We start from the raw sequence: 17,761 nt of genomic DNA, 5'->3' as shown, positions 1-17,761 counted from the left end.
CTGGAGTAGCTTTGCATGATGTAGTACTGGTATTTGGTGCAGACGCTCAGTTTATCTTCTCTCTGAAACAAACTGCCTGAAACTGAGTGTTTAGAGCAATCTGAGCCTCATTATTTGAAATGTTGGCCATGCTTAACATCAGCATGCAGATTTATAAATGTATATATTTAACAGAAAATAAGGAAACACATAAAAGACCTCCTTTAAAAGGTTGTGATTTGGGCTTTTTTTAGTCCTCTGAGCTACAGTTTGTGAACACTCTTGTTCTTGGCAACTTTTTCTGGCCTGTTTGGCCTTTCCCCACTTCCACAGGAGATAAACCCAATAATTCTATTAACTCTAACCACTGCAAAGACGATTATGCTTCCCAAGTGGAAAGCCAAGCCTCTTTAAACTATCTGCAGAGACACTGTTGTTAGGTTATGTTATGTACCTGGTCTTTCTTCTTCATCTCCTCCACCTGGCGGAGCTGTTCTGATGACAGCACGCTCTCGATCCTCTGCATGTCCCTCATAAGGAGGCGGTGAGACTCCAGGAATTGGTCGTTAGCTCGCTGCCATGTGTGCTTCAGCTGGTTGTGCTGCTGCCGCTCCAACTCCAGCTTGTGACAGACTGAGGTCATAAACAGCAGAGAGAAAGGCGAAAGACAAAGTTGGAGCTGCAGACTAAACATGAACACACACACACACGTCCTCCATGGAGTCTGCAGCTATACAAAAGTCATATACAAAACATTTAAAACCCTTTTACTGGCATTTTAAATCAAATTTAAGACCAAATTTGCAATGGAAATGCAAACTGGCATCAGTTCAAAATGAACACAATGGTAAAAGGAGCTTGTGAACGTTTATTAATGTGAAAAGCAAACAAAGGAACACCTTTAAGCTACAACACAGTTTGCTCTGCAAGCGTTTCCAAGCACCAGCTTTAACCAGAGCGTAATCATAACTCTCAAGCAACAACAACAACGAGCAGCCTGGCTAGAAAACCTTTCTGCTTCATCATGTTCAGGGTTTCCATCGTTGTACTGCAAGCACTAAATCAGGGTTGTCTAACAAGCAGTCCAGGGGCCAGAACCGGCCTATAAGAGGATCAGAGTTGGCCTTCCAGCTGGATGGCCTTGCTAAGTGTGAAAGTTGCAGTGAAGTTATGAATAAGATCAATTATTGGAGTCATCCAAAAACTCCGCATGGGAAGGTTTTCCACTTTTCCACTCCATCTCTCAGTTGTAATGTGCACATACTTAGAGCAGAGTCACTGAATGTGGAAAAGCTGAAATATATTACTGCGGTTTATTTTTCTAGGGACATCTCAGGCTATTTATCATTTTTTTATAAAGTGGATGACTCATAAACATTTTTGAATATTGTTCTTTACGGTAAAAGGAGGAAAAATTAAGAGAGTGTTTTTGTCACCTCTGTCATCAACATGACTGTTCGCTGAATATGAGCACTGGGGAAGTTTGTATTTTTTTGACTTTTTAACAACTCATATTCACTTGCCACTTCATTAGGTACACCTGTTCAACTGTTTGTTAATGAAAATATCTAATCAGCCAATCACACTGTAGTAATTAAATGCATGTAGGCATGCGGACATGGTCAAGATGATCAGCTGAAGTTGAAGCTGAGCATCAGAATAAGGAAGGAAGCTGGCTTAAGTGACTCTGAACCAGATGGGCTGCTCTGAGTACTTGAGAAACTGCTGATCTGCTGGGATTTTTCCCACACAACCATCTTTAGGTTGAAAGAAAATTGTGCAGAAAACAGAGAATATCCAGTGAGTGGTAGTCCTCGGGGCAAAAATATGGGAAAAAACAAAAAACAGATTGCTTCAAGTTGGTAGGAAGGCAACAGTAACTCAAATAACCACTCGTTACAACCAAGGTATGCAGAAATGCATCTCTGAATGCACAATAAATCTGGAGCCTTGAAGCAGATGATCTACAGCAGCAGAAGATGCCACTGCGTGCCTCTCTGAGGAACCTGGGGTTAAAATTTACATGCCTCACCTAAATTGGACCCAGAAGATGGGAGAATGTTGGCTGGTCTGTTGAGATTCGATTTCTGCTGCGACATTTTGATGTTTGGGTCAGGATTTGTAGGAAACAACATGAGGCATGGATGCATCCTGCCTTGTATTAACAGTTGAGGTTGTTAGTGGTGTAATGGTGTGGGGGATATTTTCTGAGCATCGTTTAAACACCATTGCTGACCATGTTTATCCCTTTTTGACCATACTGTACCCCTTACACGTGGTAATGCAGTGAACTTAAAGTAATTCGCTGTACTCAAATGAGCTTCACAGTCACCAGCTCTCAATCCAACAGAGCATCTTTGGGATGTGGTGGAATGAGAAATCTACCATCCATCCATCCATCCATCCATGGATGGATGGATGGATGGATGGATGGATGGATGGATGTGCAGCAGCTTTGTGATGCTATCATGTCGATATGGACTGAAATCTTTCAGGAGTGTTCCCAACACTGTGTTGCTCTCTCCCACCAAGAATTAAGGCAGTTCTGAAGACAAAAGGGCGTCCAACCCAGAAATAACAAGACGTTCCTAATGAAGTGTCCAGTGAGTGTAGGTTATTAGGCTACAGCTACTGTTTTACATATATAAAAACACATTGACAGAGACAGTCGAACTATTATTTTAACCAGGTAAAGTTCATGAATTTCTTTAATGTTACCTTTAAGTTGTCCAGCTGATATGTACAGACTCGCACGCTCACTAATTACAGCAGACTAAATCATTCAGCGCTGTTTTTGAGAGAGGTTAATCGTGATTCGGTGCTTTGCTGCTGGAGTTTAGCTCGTTTCCAGAAAAGCACGTTTGTCTTAACGATGCAGTCGCAACTAAAGCGGCACTGCATGCAGAAAAACAGGCATGAAAAAAAAAAAAAAAAAAAAAAAACACATTTCCAAAGTTAATCTAAAATAATCAACTATTTTTGAAAGCCTTTTATTAGTAAAGTGTTTTCGGAACATTTTAATGACTGAGGGCCACCCTGCCTTTAGCAATACAAGGACCTTTGAGATAAGCTGTTGTGTGACTGCTGGCATGATATGACTTCCCAAAGCATCTAATTTTTTTAATTCATCAAGCAATTTCCACAAGAAATTACCGTCATGAAGCTCCTTCCGTAGTTTCTCCGCATCCTCCTGCAAGACGGACTTCTGCGTGTTCAGCACAGCGACATACATCTCCAGGTCCGTACGACACGACTTCTCAGCCTCCAGAACGTGATTGAGCTCCTTGACCTGTGAAAGACAACGAGAAAAATAATTTATACGATTGAGAGCACATAAAAAAATCCTGGAATATAAACAGGAGCTGAGAGTCTAATGGTTACAACAATTTTAGCTGAACACCAGAAATCAACTAAAAAGTCCATTTTGTCAAAACAAATTCAAATCTACTAACTGAAGCTACTGTTGTCAGCGGACATATCCAGCAGATATGGAGCTCAATTTCTTCAACTGGGTGAGAAACGTGTTGGTTTTTCAGCATTCTCACCCCCCTTTCAAACACTTTCGAAAGCTATAGGGATTTTTCTTTTTTCTTTATTTGTCCTGAATCAGTAACTTCTGTTCCCTGAATTTCTGTGACAGATGTGAGAAGAGTAAAGCTAGGATGAGCCACAGAGACACAACAGCTGCATCAACGGGAGATAACACAGGCTCAAATAAACTGGAATTACATCGTCTGACCATAAGAAGCTGAAATACTCCATAGACTCAGTGGAAACTGCAGAGCCAGTGATAAGTAAGAGTACAGCAGTCATACAGCAACCACAGCCAACCCTGTGTATGAAAATTTCAACTGGCAGTTGTTGGGGTTTTTTTTTTTCCACACCTTTGACTGCTGAGTACTTATTACAGGTGCTGTACAATTTCATTTCTCTTTTTGCTACTGTATACTAAATAAAAATCTCACTTTTTATGTGAGTGCAAATTAGGGACCCTCCAAGGTAAAAACGAAAGAAAACACCAATCAAAATCAATTAGTCTGAAAACACTGAGAAAAGACGAGGTCAAACACTGCCCACATAAAAATGAGCCATTAAGACAATTAATCAAAAGCGTCACTAATCAAACAGTGTTTTAAATGTCGCTGAAATTTGTGATGCCATGTATACGATAGCACACACGCACACAGTCCATGACTGTTTTTTATATAAAAATAATAATAGTTTGGCCTAGGGTAGTCAACATTAGCAGTGCTAGCAGCAGCAGTAGCCGTCCTTCCTTGTATATTAGCGTCCACACATCTGTGCTTTACAGATGGTGCAGGTTATGCATCCCTCCGGTCGAGCAGTTACAGCTGACATACACCCACTCAGGACCTACATCACTTTACTGCAGCACCGCCCTGATTTGCACAGCTGTCTTTCACGCCTCAGGTTTAAAGTATGAATGATTCTTTTAACCACAGAGTATTTCTATTGCCGACTAGTGAGAACAAAAACGCTCAATCGATTAATCAACTGGCCAATATTGAAAACAGTGAAGAACACTCTCAATACTGAATACTGAAGATAAACTGGTTTAAAAAGCAAGCTGTGCTTATTGACATAATGAGCCATTTCAAATTAAATTCACTTACAGAGTGCTTAATAAGATGTCCAGCTAAGCACATGCAGAGTTTACTTAAAGCAACAATTATCCGTTATCTTACCAAACCAAAGTCTGTGCTTTCCCCCCCCCCCCCAAAAGTTATTTAGAAATTATTTCACAGCTTAAAAATAAACAGTTATTAATGTCTTTATTACAATTTTTGTGATTCTCCCCTTTATGGGGGACTGAAACCTATTTAAATAAAAGCAAAAAACAAAAACAAAACGCAAAAGCATCAATTTCTTGCTGACTAACCTTCGAGGCCTCCAACTCCTTCACCTTCTCCTCGGCTGTGGCCAGTTTGGCCTTCAGGGCTGCGATCTCGTGCTCCATAGGCATCACTACGGAACGCAGCTTCTCTGCATCCTCCTGGGCCTTCAAAATAATTTGCATAAGATAATTATAAATGTGCACACATGGAAACATTATTTCCTTTAAACAGCAGATCATTAGTTAGATCTGTACATGTAGATGATAAAAGAAGAACCAGACATGGAGTGTTGAGAGGCTGGATGATTATTTTTTTTAGTTTTTGTTGTTATTTTGATACATTTTTGTTCAATTTGGTAAATCATGAACCTGTTTCCTAAGACTGTACAAATCCACAGTAGTTTCACAGACACTTAACACACACACAAATACACAAAACAATATAGAAAAAATACCCAATCAACAGGAAATACAAAGTACAACACCTAAATTCGTGAACTTCAATGCAAATAAAGCCTAAAACATCAGCTTATTTGTATCACGCTAAAGAACACAGTAATATTTTAGGAAAACATACCTGCCTCCAGGTCATTTAAAATTAGCTTTAATTTGTTCCAATAAATCAGCTCCTTGAGTTTTAGCTATTTTCAGCTCTTCAGCTTTTAGACATTTAAGGGCTCAAAGCAAATGTGTCCATAATCTGATCCAACCAGATGATCAACAATTCAAAGATTTGCATGTTCCTGCAGCTATGTGCTCCTCAGATGATCACGACTCCCAAGTTGGGATGTTATTCCTCTGAAGTCACAAAGATTTGTTGATGAATTTGGACATTACAAATATGATAACATATATTTTAATGTTAAAAAAGAGATTTGAAACACATTCATTTGCACTGTTAACCAAAACCTTGTTACAATAAATGAAGAATTATTACCAACTCTTCACCTCAATGACTGAACTCTCATCACTGGGAGATATTTATCAGATTTCACAGCTTCCTCTGCAGCTACAAATGGCTTAATAAAACTTTTAAATCACAACAGCAGCACAGATCTTGATTACAGAGCTCTTCTTAAAAATGTTTCCCTGTCTTAATTAAGATGTCTCTTAGAACGTGGGTGAGGGAGAGGGCCAGCAGTCCTCACTCCATTTTTACTAAGCATGGGCAGATCTTTAAGACAGCCAGTCAAAACTGCAGCATGTGAAAATAATGCTACCGTTTGGATGAATTTTTCTTCCTGGCAATGAAACACAGTTGAAAATGCATCTGACAACAAATGACACACAGTCCCAGCCATGAGCAGTGTGAAACTTGAAAGCTCTGATATGAATTTTGGAACTGGCCTGCAAGACTCAGTATTGCTTAAGACACAGGAAGGAGTCCAGCTGGCCGAAGCATCTGGGACATTGCGTTCTGTTCTCTGGTATCCATCTTGTATTTTTATTTTTTTATTTTATTTATTTATTTTGGGGGGGGGGGGGGGGGAGAGACTTGAGAGGAAACAAACAAACTTCAGAAAGTTAAGATTCCATATTAGCAGAAATTAAGGGAGCAGACAAAACTTTGAAAAATGCACGTAGCAGACATACTTTCTTCATTTCATCCTCCAGGTTCTCCTCCTCCTGACCCTCGGAGAGCCGGCGCCTCAGCTCGCCCAGCTCCCTCTCCACCGCCTCGCGATACTGGTTCCACTGGGCACGCTCCTGCTCCAGGCGTTGGTGGAACTGGACCTCATACTCACACACAGTGTCTGCACAGGGAGAGGAGAGGAAGCAGGCGATGAAACCGAACAATAGCACATCCACATCGAGTCGTGCAGTCAAGCGTGAATACATAAAAACAGGAACAATATTTCTGATATAGGTGGGGGATAATTTTCATTTCAAAATGTTTTTGTGATGGTTATTCATGATAAACGAGTAGACAACAGATTTTTAGGGTTGCATTTATTTTTTTAAATCAGTTAATCTTTCAACTATTTTCTTGGTTTACCGTCTTAAACTAGTTAAAATTTACTTACAAAAAGTCTATAACACCCTTGTTTTGTACAACTCATTTCAAACTGGTTTCTTGAATTTGACAGGGAGTTCACTGTACTCAAATGACCTCTGCAGTCACCAGGTCTAGTCCAATAGAGGACTTTTGGGATGCGGTGGGCATTCACATCCTGGATGTGCAGCCGACAAATCTGCAGCAACTGTGTGATAGCACGTGAATGATCTCCTTTTTACCTACATGTTTAATAGAAAGTTTATCATCTAGCCAAGATTCCCTCCATGCCGAAAAAAATCTTTTCGCTACAGTCCTCTGATCTGACACTGGCCTGGATCAGAGGGCTCAGTATGAGTATGAGCCAGCAGATGAAGACACTACACTACACACAAGCGTCACAGGTAGTTCTCACTGTGAAGTTGAGATAAGTGAGTAAAAGAAAAATTGTCTCAATCTGAAGAGACAATTTTCATATTTGGCTGAATTTATATGGAATGACTCAACTGTTAAATGATTGTTATATGACAATGTCTGTAATACTGCAGTTATTAGAAGTTTTAAGTGTAACCTTTCTAAATTTGTTAATAGCGCACTAAAAATTAACAAATTATGTGTAAATAACATCCTTTTTCTTAGAGTAGCATCCCCAACACTGTCTGAAGATTACTTCCTGTAGTTTCAGGAGTTGTTAGTGCACAGACTTTGGTCATGCTTCCAGTGTGAATGCAGAGCAATGATGACATGATGAAAGACAGGAGGAGATTTCTGATTGGTTTTTACTACTGATGTGCAAATTTGGTTCTATGAGGTGCAATGTCATCATATTTGTTGAATTTTTGTTTGTAAGGACTACCCGGGGTGTTCTTCAGTAAGACACAAGGAACATCAACAGAGGCAGTTACACCTTACTATGACACCCGATTATGCCTACATAACTTTTACAGCCACTTTTAAGGCCACCAGACTCCTTTACAAAAAGTGGAACTTCGCTTGACAGAAAACCAAAACCAGAATACAACTTTCTGGTTTTACCTCATTGATTCAAATGTCAAAAGACGCATAAGAAATCAAGGAAATCAGCTGTGGGGCAACAAATTAAGTGAGCTGAGAATTGTGTTAAATTACTGCTGTAATCCAAGGAGACTGAACAGTATAACAGTTCCCCCTCAAAGAGAGCTGTCTGGCAGCACAAAGATAAAAAATATTTTTTAATCAATAGTTACTTATTCACATTTGTTTATGTTAACCATTTGTTATGGTTTCACTGCGACCTCACAGTTAATGTAGTGAACAAACAGCTGAGACAGCAAGCCTAGTCTAACTGGTTTGTCTGCCTGTGTACAGATGAGCTGCACACATACCACTTCAGTCAGGCTGAGGCGACAGATGAGTTGAAATTGTATGCAGTGTATGGATTGTGTGTGTGTGTGTAGTCTGTGTTTCATAAAAACCCTGGCAGCTTGGGTAACATTAGAAAAGACCACCAAATTTATGGTTGTGTGCATTAGAATTATTCCAAATAAAGTTTGAAAATGAGTTTCCCAGTATAGCGTGTTAAAGTATGGGAAAAACCCTGGAACAACCAGAGTGATGGAGTGTAGTGGTTTAAAATATTCATCTACAAATGCAAAGGTCCCTAGTTCAGTTCCAGGGGTTGACACAAATCCTCTGCGTGTTGCATCAGTAAGGCCACTGGTTATAAAAATCTGCTTGTGAATTAGCAGCTTTTATACGCCACTGTCTTCATGCCTTTACAAATCAAATGATCATTATCTACCTGAAGCCTCGGTCCCTCCCTCTTTAATTACATTAAGCACAACGGGCATAAGTATGCACTGTTTTCACAGTTAACAGCTTTCATTCACACTTTACTGCTGCACAGACAATCAATCACAGGACAGCTTCATTCATAATCACAAATATTCAGAGGATCTACTGGAGCTTATTTCAGCATGTTGATAGTACTGTTCTGGTTCAATTTACTTTAAAATCAAACAAACTTTCAGTGCATCTCACATTGGATCCATCTAGGCGCTAAATTAAAAGTTCTATTGAAGTACAACTAGACGTTCCTCAAATTACATGTTTTTTCTTGGTGTGTACAATGGATTATAGGAACTTGCCTCACTATTAATGACATTTTGATACTTCTGCAGCAGTAACAATTACTGAAAATGAACTGTTAAAAAGGTTAAACATGTATCAGTATTACATTGTATTAAAAGATCTATTCCAACATACATATAATGAATATTTTCAACATTGTTTTATGTTTTAAATCAGTAAAAATCAACAAGTGCTAAAAACAAGAAAACTGGATTAAATCAATTAGATTTACTTCACAACTAAAGAAAAAAGTCGAGTCAAAGATTAAAACGAAAATGTAAATATTCCACAAAACTTTAGGAGTGCTTCTTGTGACCAACAGCACATCGAGACTGAGTTTAAGCACTGATTATATCATCTCATTTTAATTTTGGAGCAGTGGTTAATAACCCCACTGTGACTGCACTACAATCAGGTCATGTTATTCTACATTAATCTTTATTCCTATTACATGCACAGCTCTCATGCACAGGTTGGTCCCTGCACGTTGCCGATATGCTCACTTTAATTTGTTTGAGATATGATCGTAAAATGTCAAAGTCAAAGTCTGACTAAAAGGTGTCTGATGTACCACCAAAGATCACGCTCTAGAACAGTGGTGGGGGAACTCCAGGCCTTGAGCGCCGGTGTCCTGCAGGTTTTAGATGTGACCTTGATCCAATCACAGCTGATTTAAATGGCCAAATTACTTCCTCAGCATGTCTTGAAGTTCTCCAGAGGCCTGGTAATGAACTAAACACTCAGGTGTGTTGACCCAGGGTGATATCTAAAACCTGCAGGTGGTTTACAACAGGGACGCTGGTTTTAATACTCTCAGTGGAAGTCTTGTGTGTGGCCTTGTACTTGTTCCTCTAGTCCAGCTGGTGAGTAAAAATTGTTTTAGTATGACCAAAAAAAGATTTGTCTGAGCCAGCATTACATGGCATACACGTGAATCATGAACTTGTGGTAGAAGTCCACGTTGACAATCTGAACTTAGAGGATGAATTCACAGAGCATAACCTGATGAACGTTTTTAAAGAACGAACAAGTAGTTTGCAAACTGTGGACTTGTTGACTGAAAATCACAGAGTCATAGGGGGAGACCGAGTCACTTTGAAACATAAGTTGATCCCAGGCTGCACAGCGCCAAGTGGACTTCCAGGGATTGATCTATGAATAGAAGCTGCACTGGAAGCCAACCAGACATGAAGGGGACCTTGAAGGTGAAATCAACAAGCTTTAAATCAGGTAGAGCTTTTGTTTTTGTTTTTTGGACCTGCCTTCAGAAATGTTTTCATCACACCACTTAAATGTAAACAATCTTTTAGAGAATATATTCATAGTGTTATCAATCTAAGTAAATACCCTCCCGAGTAATAAGCAAAAGAGCAATGATATTAGGAATAGAGGTTTTCACTGCTCACATAGCATCAGGCTCCATTTACCTTTCATTATGGCCTGCAGGGAGGCCACCTCCTCCTGCCATTGGCTGCGGACTTGGTCGATGGCTTCCTGTTTGGTGTTTTCCGACACGGTGGCCACAGCTTTGATGGTCTCTATCTCAGCCCGGGCCTGAGAGAGCTGGGTCTGGACGGAGCTCAGCTCGGAATGGGCGTCCTCCAGTGCAGCTGTCTGCCTCTTCAGCTCCTCTGGAGAGAGGTGAGACATGAAATGAATGATGGGAGGAGAGAGGAAAAATGCACAATGTGGCACTTGTGTATTTCAGACTTTTTTCCTTATTCAGCACAGTTTATTACAGAAAAAAAATTGTTTATACATTTTAAAAGAAGAACCTCTTTCAGTGTTGCACCTCAGCATGCACGAGTTCAATTCAAACAGACAGTTTAAAAGGCCAAAGATGCTCCACAGCTATGTCCAACAAGACACTTTACATTGTGTAGAGTTTTATGACCATCCACACCTTCCTTGGAGAGGTAAAGCTCTTTGAACTTGGCCCGCTTCTGGTTGAACTCCACCTCCAGCTGCTGCTTGAGTTTGATGAACTCGGCCCTCTCCTGCTCCAGAGCTGCCACTCGCTGCTGTAGCACCGCTGAATGATAATGAAGGAGGAAAAAAACAAAACAAAATTAGCTGCTGATTACATGTAGCTGAAAAGAAATCATTCAAGTCAAAGGGCAAACATCCACAAAAATCAGTGCACTCATTACGTCGTTTATCTCATTACTAAGGACTCAAATCAGAGGGTGAATAAAAGCTAACAAGCCCTAAAATGATATGAATAAAAATTATTATTGATGTTTTTGGGATAAATGTGGTTCTTAGAAATTATTTCAATTTTATGATTAAATATATCTAATATAATCGAACCAATAAGTACAACGATTAAATCACTGAATTCCTTGTATGGTTCAGCCATAATGTTACGCAAATGTTAAATGTAATTAGGCTGAAATATGTGTTATTACATCCAGTACTATCTAATCTACTGATCATTAATGTAATAATGTGACAAAACAGTACAGACTAAATGTCTCTGGATAGCGATACAGAAATGAAAACATTAACAAATAATTTATTATTACGAAGTAGCAAATCTGCAAAATTTGGGAACTAAGACTACTTTTTACTTTAAACAAAAGTTCTAAATGGTGATTTTTGCAGATTCATTTATTAATATAAGAGATCTCATGTGGTTTCATGTGGTCAGTTACTTAACTTTTATTATACCAGGAAGTTTCAGCTCGTGACACCTTTAAAAACAGAGTAAAGTCCACCAGTGGCCTCTTTTACAAGGCTGTCAACAGTCAGCTAAATGGAAGCTTTTTCTTAGATAATTTTAAATAACTTCTAGATATATCATATGTAGAAGCTCATAAGAGAAGTGTGAGGAAAAATAAATATAATGTATGTGGCATTAGTCGTTTATAAACATTTCATAAACAATCACATTTACTGATTGTTTTTAACCTTTTAAACTTTCCACGTGACCATCAACAATTTGACTGAAAAAAATCCATGGGAAAGATACACTTCTTAAATGAAATGATGAAATATTTCAGGTCATTACTGTCACAAGTTTTGTAGTATCGTTTTAAAATTTTCAATATGGAGAAAGCTACTTACTATTTTGGGGGGTAAGGATCTAAAACTATAGCTTTATGAATATGGACTATCACGATACTGTGGACAAATAAGTATTTAAAAAATGTATATGTAGAAAATATTTAGAAAATTTTGAATGTAATGTTAACAAAAACTTGGTTCTTTCTAATAATAATAATAATAATAATAATGAGTGGTGTCATCCCTGTTTTTCAGATAAATCTGGTTCTTTTTAACTATGAAAAACATCTTCACATCATTTTATCATTTAATATATCTAGTATAATAAAACCGATAAGTACTCACCTTTATTACTTACACACTTGCATTTAATGAACCATCATGATAAACACCCACATTTAAATTAAAAACAGCACATCTTATTACATGTGTGCTACAATGCACAGTGGATCTTCGAAAGCACAAAACCTTCAGCGTCAAATGAATAACATATTTTACTCCATTATCAAACTTTAACTCAAACTTGACAAGATCTTCAAATGCTTTTTTATTGTTGGCATCACCTCACCGAGCACTGGTACGTGCAGTGCAAGATATTTTAGCCATCCACTGAACTGCTGGGACGATTTTCATGATTGACATGATTAAAAATCTTGCTCTGCTTAACTCGGATGAGCTGGATATTGAAGCGTTACAAACACATGCTGCCATCAGTAAAGTTGCAAAGTGCAGTCTTGTTCTTGTGGGCAAACTATCCAACATCGAGATGCAGAACCTAGTTAAAGGGCCTTTCTCCTCTCTCCTTTGTCGTGTTTGTTTAGCCAGCCATTATAAATAGGTCAATACTAATATCAGCTGATAAATTGTGCCCACCAATATATCAGTCAGGCGACGCATAAAATGAAGTATAAAAACCTCCCGCCAGCAAACACAACCAGACACTGGTTTTCCTACGGTCCTACATTTTCCTACTTCTTCATCTCTTATTTAAAACCGCAGCGATACAGATAAAATCCTTAAAGCCAGACAGCCAAACGGAAACATTTACGAGCAGCCGGACGGTTCAGCTCAATTCCACCATGGTCATGTGACAGCCAAACAAAAGGAAACACTAACTCCATCACCACGTATTCATAAGTTTGTGTTGTATTCAAGCACAGCATATATCAATCTCCTTTTCTCACACTTACCTCAGCTCAAAAGCTCTGCATCTTTTCCTTCTTGGTATTAAAATAAAAGCTGACTGCTCTGGTGTGTAACCGATCACGTCAGGAAGCCACAAAGATCACATGATAGAGCGCATAAAGAAAGTCAGTAATTAACCAATTTAACAGCAACGCCAGTTCATGATGATGCAAATATAACAGAGGCTCAACCTCACAGCAGCGTTTTTGCCTTTGCTTGATAAAACAGTGACGGTTTGAGACAGAAAAGTGGGGACAGAGTGAGGGAAGACACACAGCAGAGGGCCCTGGGTTGGACTCAAACACCAAGCCTAGCGGCATAAGATCATCTGTCGAACAAGGTGAGTTAAACCGACGCCCGGCAACAGATTACTATTGTAAAAAGGAAGCACACCCACTTTAAATTCTAAGAGATTAACAACAGCATGTGACATATCACACCATTTCTCTATCTATTTGTTAGTAAGTAAGCCAAAAATGCAGAAGCAGGCATCAGTTAGCACCTTAAATGTTAAAGTTCATAATAACATAATTAGAAAAAAAAACAGGCCAAATATGGCTTCATTGAAAGGGCTGCCAGTAGAAAGTGTCTTCTCACCAAGAAAAAAAAAAAAACATGGCAGAACGGCAAAGTTGTATCTGACCAAACGACAAGACTTCTGGAAATCTGTCCAAGGCTAATAGGACTAAAGTGGAGATGTCCGGTTTCATTTTCAACAGTTTCAGTCAGGTCCACGCCTTGCTTGTCACATCCATGTTCAAAATGCCAAGAAAGCAAAGGCAAAAATGATCAGGGCTTCATAACCAGATCCCACACAGAAGGTGGTTGATATCATGTGACACCGCAAAGGAAGGAGTGTTTAAGAAGCAAGTCTTGATGCAGGGGTACTGGAAAAAAGTGACATTTAATAACAAAAAATGTAATAACACATTACAGGAAGCTGAAATAAAGTCAAAAGACAGCCTTGCAGCAATCCACCACTTCATCTATTTCGTATGTCTCTCCAGCCCAGGGGTGGGCAACTCCAGGCCTCGAGGGCCGGTGTCCCTGCAGGTTTTAGATGTGTCCTTGAACCAACACAGCTGATTTAAATGGCTAAATTAGCTCCTGCAGTTCTCCAGAGGCCTGGTAACGAACTAATCATGTGATTCAGGTGTGTTGACCCAAGGTGAGATCTAAAACCTGCAGGACACCGGCCCTCGAGGCCTGGAATTGCCCACCCCTGCTCCAGCCTCACCTGCATCCTCCTAAATAAGCACAGGTAAACAGGGTGGTAACTTCCTAACCTGTGCTGAGTAACCCAAAATATAAACACACATAAGGCTATAATCCTAGTTCCTGCTGACATACAACTTAAGTTTTCACAGTACTCTAAGCAGTTCTGTGAAAACCTAAGTTTGTCCTTACTGCTCCACAAGTTTAACAGGGTAAGTAGTAGCCAAGTACCGCTAATCAAATGCAGTTGTTTAATTGATCAGCAGCATGTGTGACAACTTCTATAAAAGACTTGGCCGTTTGCTGGTCTGTGGTGTTCAGGTGTGTGTTAATGCCATGACATTCCAAGGGGTGGACATCCCAGCAAATTCACCAAACGTCAAATGGTGGTGCATTTCTCAGAGAAACTGCAAAAACACCCAAGAAATACATCTCAGACTACAGGGCTCAGTTAGCATGTTAAATGTTAATTCATAACACTACAATTAGAAAAAGACTGAAGAGGTATGGCTTGTTTAGAAGGGTTGCCAGGAGAAAGTCTCTTCCTAGGTTTGCAAAGCTGCAAGAACAATGTCCTTTGGACATACGAGATCAATGTGGAGGTGTCTGACCACAATGAACAGCGCCACATCACGCCACATTACGGTGATGGAGGGGTGATGATTTGGGCTTGCAATCCACCATGATAATCCAGTCTTCTCTGTATTCTAGAGTCAGATGTGATGGCATCTAGCTGAAAGTTCAAACTTGACTTAACTTTCCTGCAACAGGAAAATGATCCCAAAAAAGCAGCAAGTCTGTAAGAGAATGGCTGAAAAAGAAAACAATCAAGGCGCTGCAACGGTCCAGACCTCACAATGAAATGCATTGAATTAATTCCAGCCACCTCAATTCCAACCTCAATGGACTGACACAACACTGAAAAGGAGAGTGGACCAAAAATCCTCCACACCACAATCAGAGACTGATACAGTCACACCAAAAACAATTACTTCACGTTAATGCTGCTAAAGGTTGTTCTGCAAGCTACTGAATCAGGGTGTGTACTCAGTTTTTCACACACTGCTTCTGCATTTATGCTGTTTCTCTCAAATAAACATGATATGATGTCACATGATTATATTTAAACAATTCTAGAACTTGGTAAATCAGAATAAAAAAATAGTTGCTAAACCTTTAAAACAAAACTGAGTAAATGCTATCTGTCCTTGACTCACCCTTTGCATACAGTTAGAAAACAGGGCTTCCATTCATATTTTAACTATCCAGACTGTTTAAATGTTAATTTCATGTGAAAATATTTTCTGGTGGGGAAAAAAAACCTAATCATTAGTGAGCCAGTCTGCTTCACAGGTGAACTGATGAGTAGAAACACTGTCATTGGCCAGTCAACTTGCCAAATGTACATTTTTACTGTTCCCATTCCACTAAGCCATTATATCGAACCCTGATACACTTCCACAAAACTTTCTATTATCTTACCCACACTAGTAAACCAGTTAAAGTCACCCGAGGCACCCACATTGGCGGTCAAAGCTATTTTATACCAGTTTCAAGTTAAACAGGCCCTGCATTTTCAGAAGTAAGTAATTCCCTCAAACCTCACGACTGAATGAAGGTAGGCCCGTTACTAATTACTGTTTCAAATATTCAAATCCTCCTCTTTTACTCACTGCAGGCAGCGCTTTGCACTTTGAACAGACACCGTCTTTTCTCTGGCTGCTTTTAATATATATTAAGATAAAAATAAAACCGCCACGAAGCAGTTTCTTTCAGTCTATTTTACCACCACCCTTTGTAACCCACTCCCACAGCAACTTTTGCTCAACAGGTGCCATTGTCAAGAAGTAATGACATGTGTATGACTGCTCAGCTCAAAGCAGCACCATTACTAACACCTGGCTCTCCAAAAATCTACAGGTATCTGCAGCTCAGTGGGTGAGCAGGTGACCATAGCCCTTTGCTGCGTGTCTTTCTCTCTCTCTCTTTGCTTAAAGTCAAATGCCAAAAAAATAATATTGAAAAAAAAAAACAGCTTTGTTGAGAAGTCATTAACACAACCAAAGCAATACCAACAACACAATTTTGCATCACACCACATGATGCTGAACACAAAGTGCTTGTACGCCAGCGAATATGCAAGAACTTCCCATTATTTGTAGAGGTGCATGTGTGCCAAATTAAATAATAAATAAAAGAGGCACCTTTTTTCAGAGGCTACATTTATGAGTCGTCACAGGAGATCATCTGCCCCCATCTCACCCAGCTCCTAGTACTCTGCTCTGTTACACCAACACTCTTCATGTCCTCCCTCAGTACACCCATGAAACATCTCTTTTTGTCAGTCAGCATGGTCATCTTGTAAATCTTCCCCTTCGCTCTTGCTTTTATCCTTCTGTCAAAATTCACTCCCACCCTCGTCTCCATCGGCACCACCCTTGTTGCACTCTCATCTTCATCTCTCGTGTGTACTGCTCATTGTTTTGGATTGTTGATTCCAGGTAAACTCCTCGACCGCCACTATTTCTACTTGTTGCATTTTCATTGTTACACCTGTCTCCCTCTCATTCACATACAATTTCTATTCCTTTCTCTCCAGAGCATACCTCCACCTCTCCAGGCTGCACCCTATTCTCCTTACAGATCACTATGTTGATCTGTGGCAAACATCACAGTCCATTGAAAATCCTGCCCGACCTCATCTGTCAGCCTGTCCATCATCAGAAGCAGCTCAGAGCATATCCCTGATGTAATCCCACCTTGAACCCATCTGTCACTCCTACCACACACCTCACCAAGTGCCATCTTAAAACATTATGTACAGGTCTATTTATAAGGCATAAAAACAAAGGTAACCACTAGGAGATGCTCCCATCCCTCAATCTCTAATGTGTGTGTGGATTTGTGACAGACTCTCAAGCTACAGAGTGTCTGTAATATTACCTCCGAGGACGCATAAAGCTTAAATTGTTTTGCATGTATTACCGTTGTCGCAGTCTATTTTGTTTAACATAAACCTGGACTGGAATTCTTCACACAGTTTGTAGAAAGTGGGAGCCCCACGTTCAGCTCCTGAAGCTCCAGATGCTCTCAATGCCGCCTCTGGGTCCCTGGACCTCGGCTTGATAACCAAAGGGAAAGCCTCCTGCAGGATTTGTCAGTATCCCGTGCACACCACAGAGCACGGCCACCGATGCGACCCATATGACTGACCCTGTCAGTGCAGGGCCGGACTGCCAGAGGCCAGAGCCGACCTTTAGATCAAATTAGTCAGACTAGCCAGAGCTAGGAGCTAACCAGCTAGGTGTAACATTACTAAAGAGACAACCACGTTAGCTTGGATGTGTCACACATGCACCTCATGTTCAGCTATACAGAGCTTCAGTAAGTTTCCACAAATTTGTGAACCACTGCGCAAT

General features: G+C 39.9%; 1 protein-coding gene and 1 long non-coding RNA gene across 3 annotated transcripts in view; one reads left to right on the top strand and one right to left on the bottom strand.

Annotated features, from left to right (window-relative positions):
* rabep1 (rabaptin, RAB GTPase binding effector protein 1) overlaps positions 1 to 17,761 on the bottom strand; it is a 42,287-nt gene that overhangs the window by 24,234 nt on the left and 292 nt on the right. For both annotated transcript variants that reach the window (XM_085364698.1, XM_085364699.1), the window contains exons 2-7: positions 10,840 to 10,968; positions 10,364 to 10,567; positions 6,428 to 6,588; positions 4,880 to 4,999; positions 3,133 to 3,268; positions 434 to 612 (exon numbers count right to left, since the gene is read on the bottom strand). In XM_085364698.1, coding sequence (XP_085220824.1) covers positions 434 to 612; positions 3,133 to 3,268; positions 4,880 to 4,999; positions 6,428 to 6,588; positions 10,364 to 10,567; positions 10,840 to 10,968 — 929 coding nt within the window. The remainder of the gene's footprint in view (positions 1 to 433; positions 613 to 3,132; positions 3,269 to 4,879; positions 5,000 to 6,427; positions 6,589 to 10,363; positions 10,568 to 10,839; positions 10,969 to 17,761) is intronic.
* On the top strand, positions 10,458 to 17,370 carry LOC146624704 (uncharacterized). Its single transcript, XR_014906547.1, has 3 exons — positions 10,458 to 10,577; positions 13,356 to 13,467; positions 16,942 to 17,370. It is a non-coding gene; the product is annotated as an uncharacterized LOC146624704 (long non-coding RNA).

This window comes from Diplotaxodon limnothrissa, linkage group LG10 (genome assembly GCF_057381915.1).
Source record: "Diplotaxodon limnothrissa isolate DT_005_m linkage group LG10, D_limnothrissa_male_GT1.1, whole genome shotgun sequence".
Lineage (NCBI taxonomy): Eukaryota > Metazoa > Chordata > Actinopteri > Cichliformes > Cichlidae > Diplotaxodon > Diplotaxodon limnothrissa.
The sequence above is the reverse complement of the archived record's forward strand: the minus strand, read 5'-3'. Positions and strand labels throughout refer to the sequence as shown.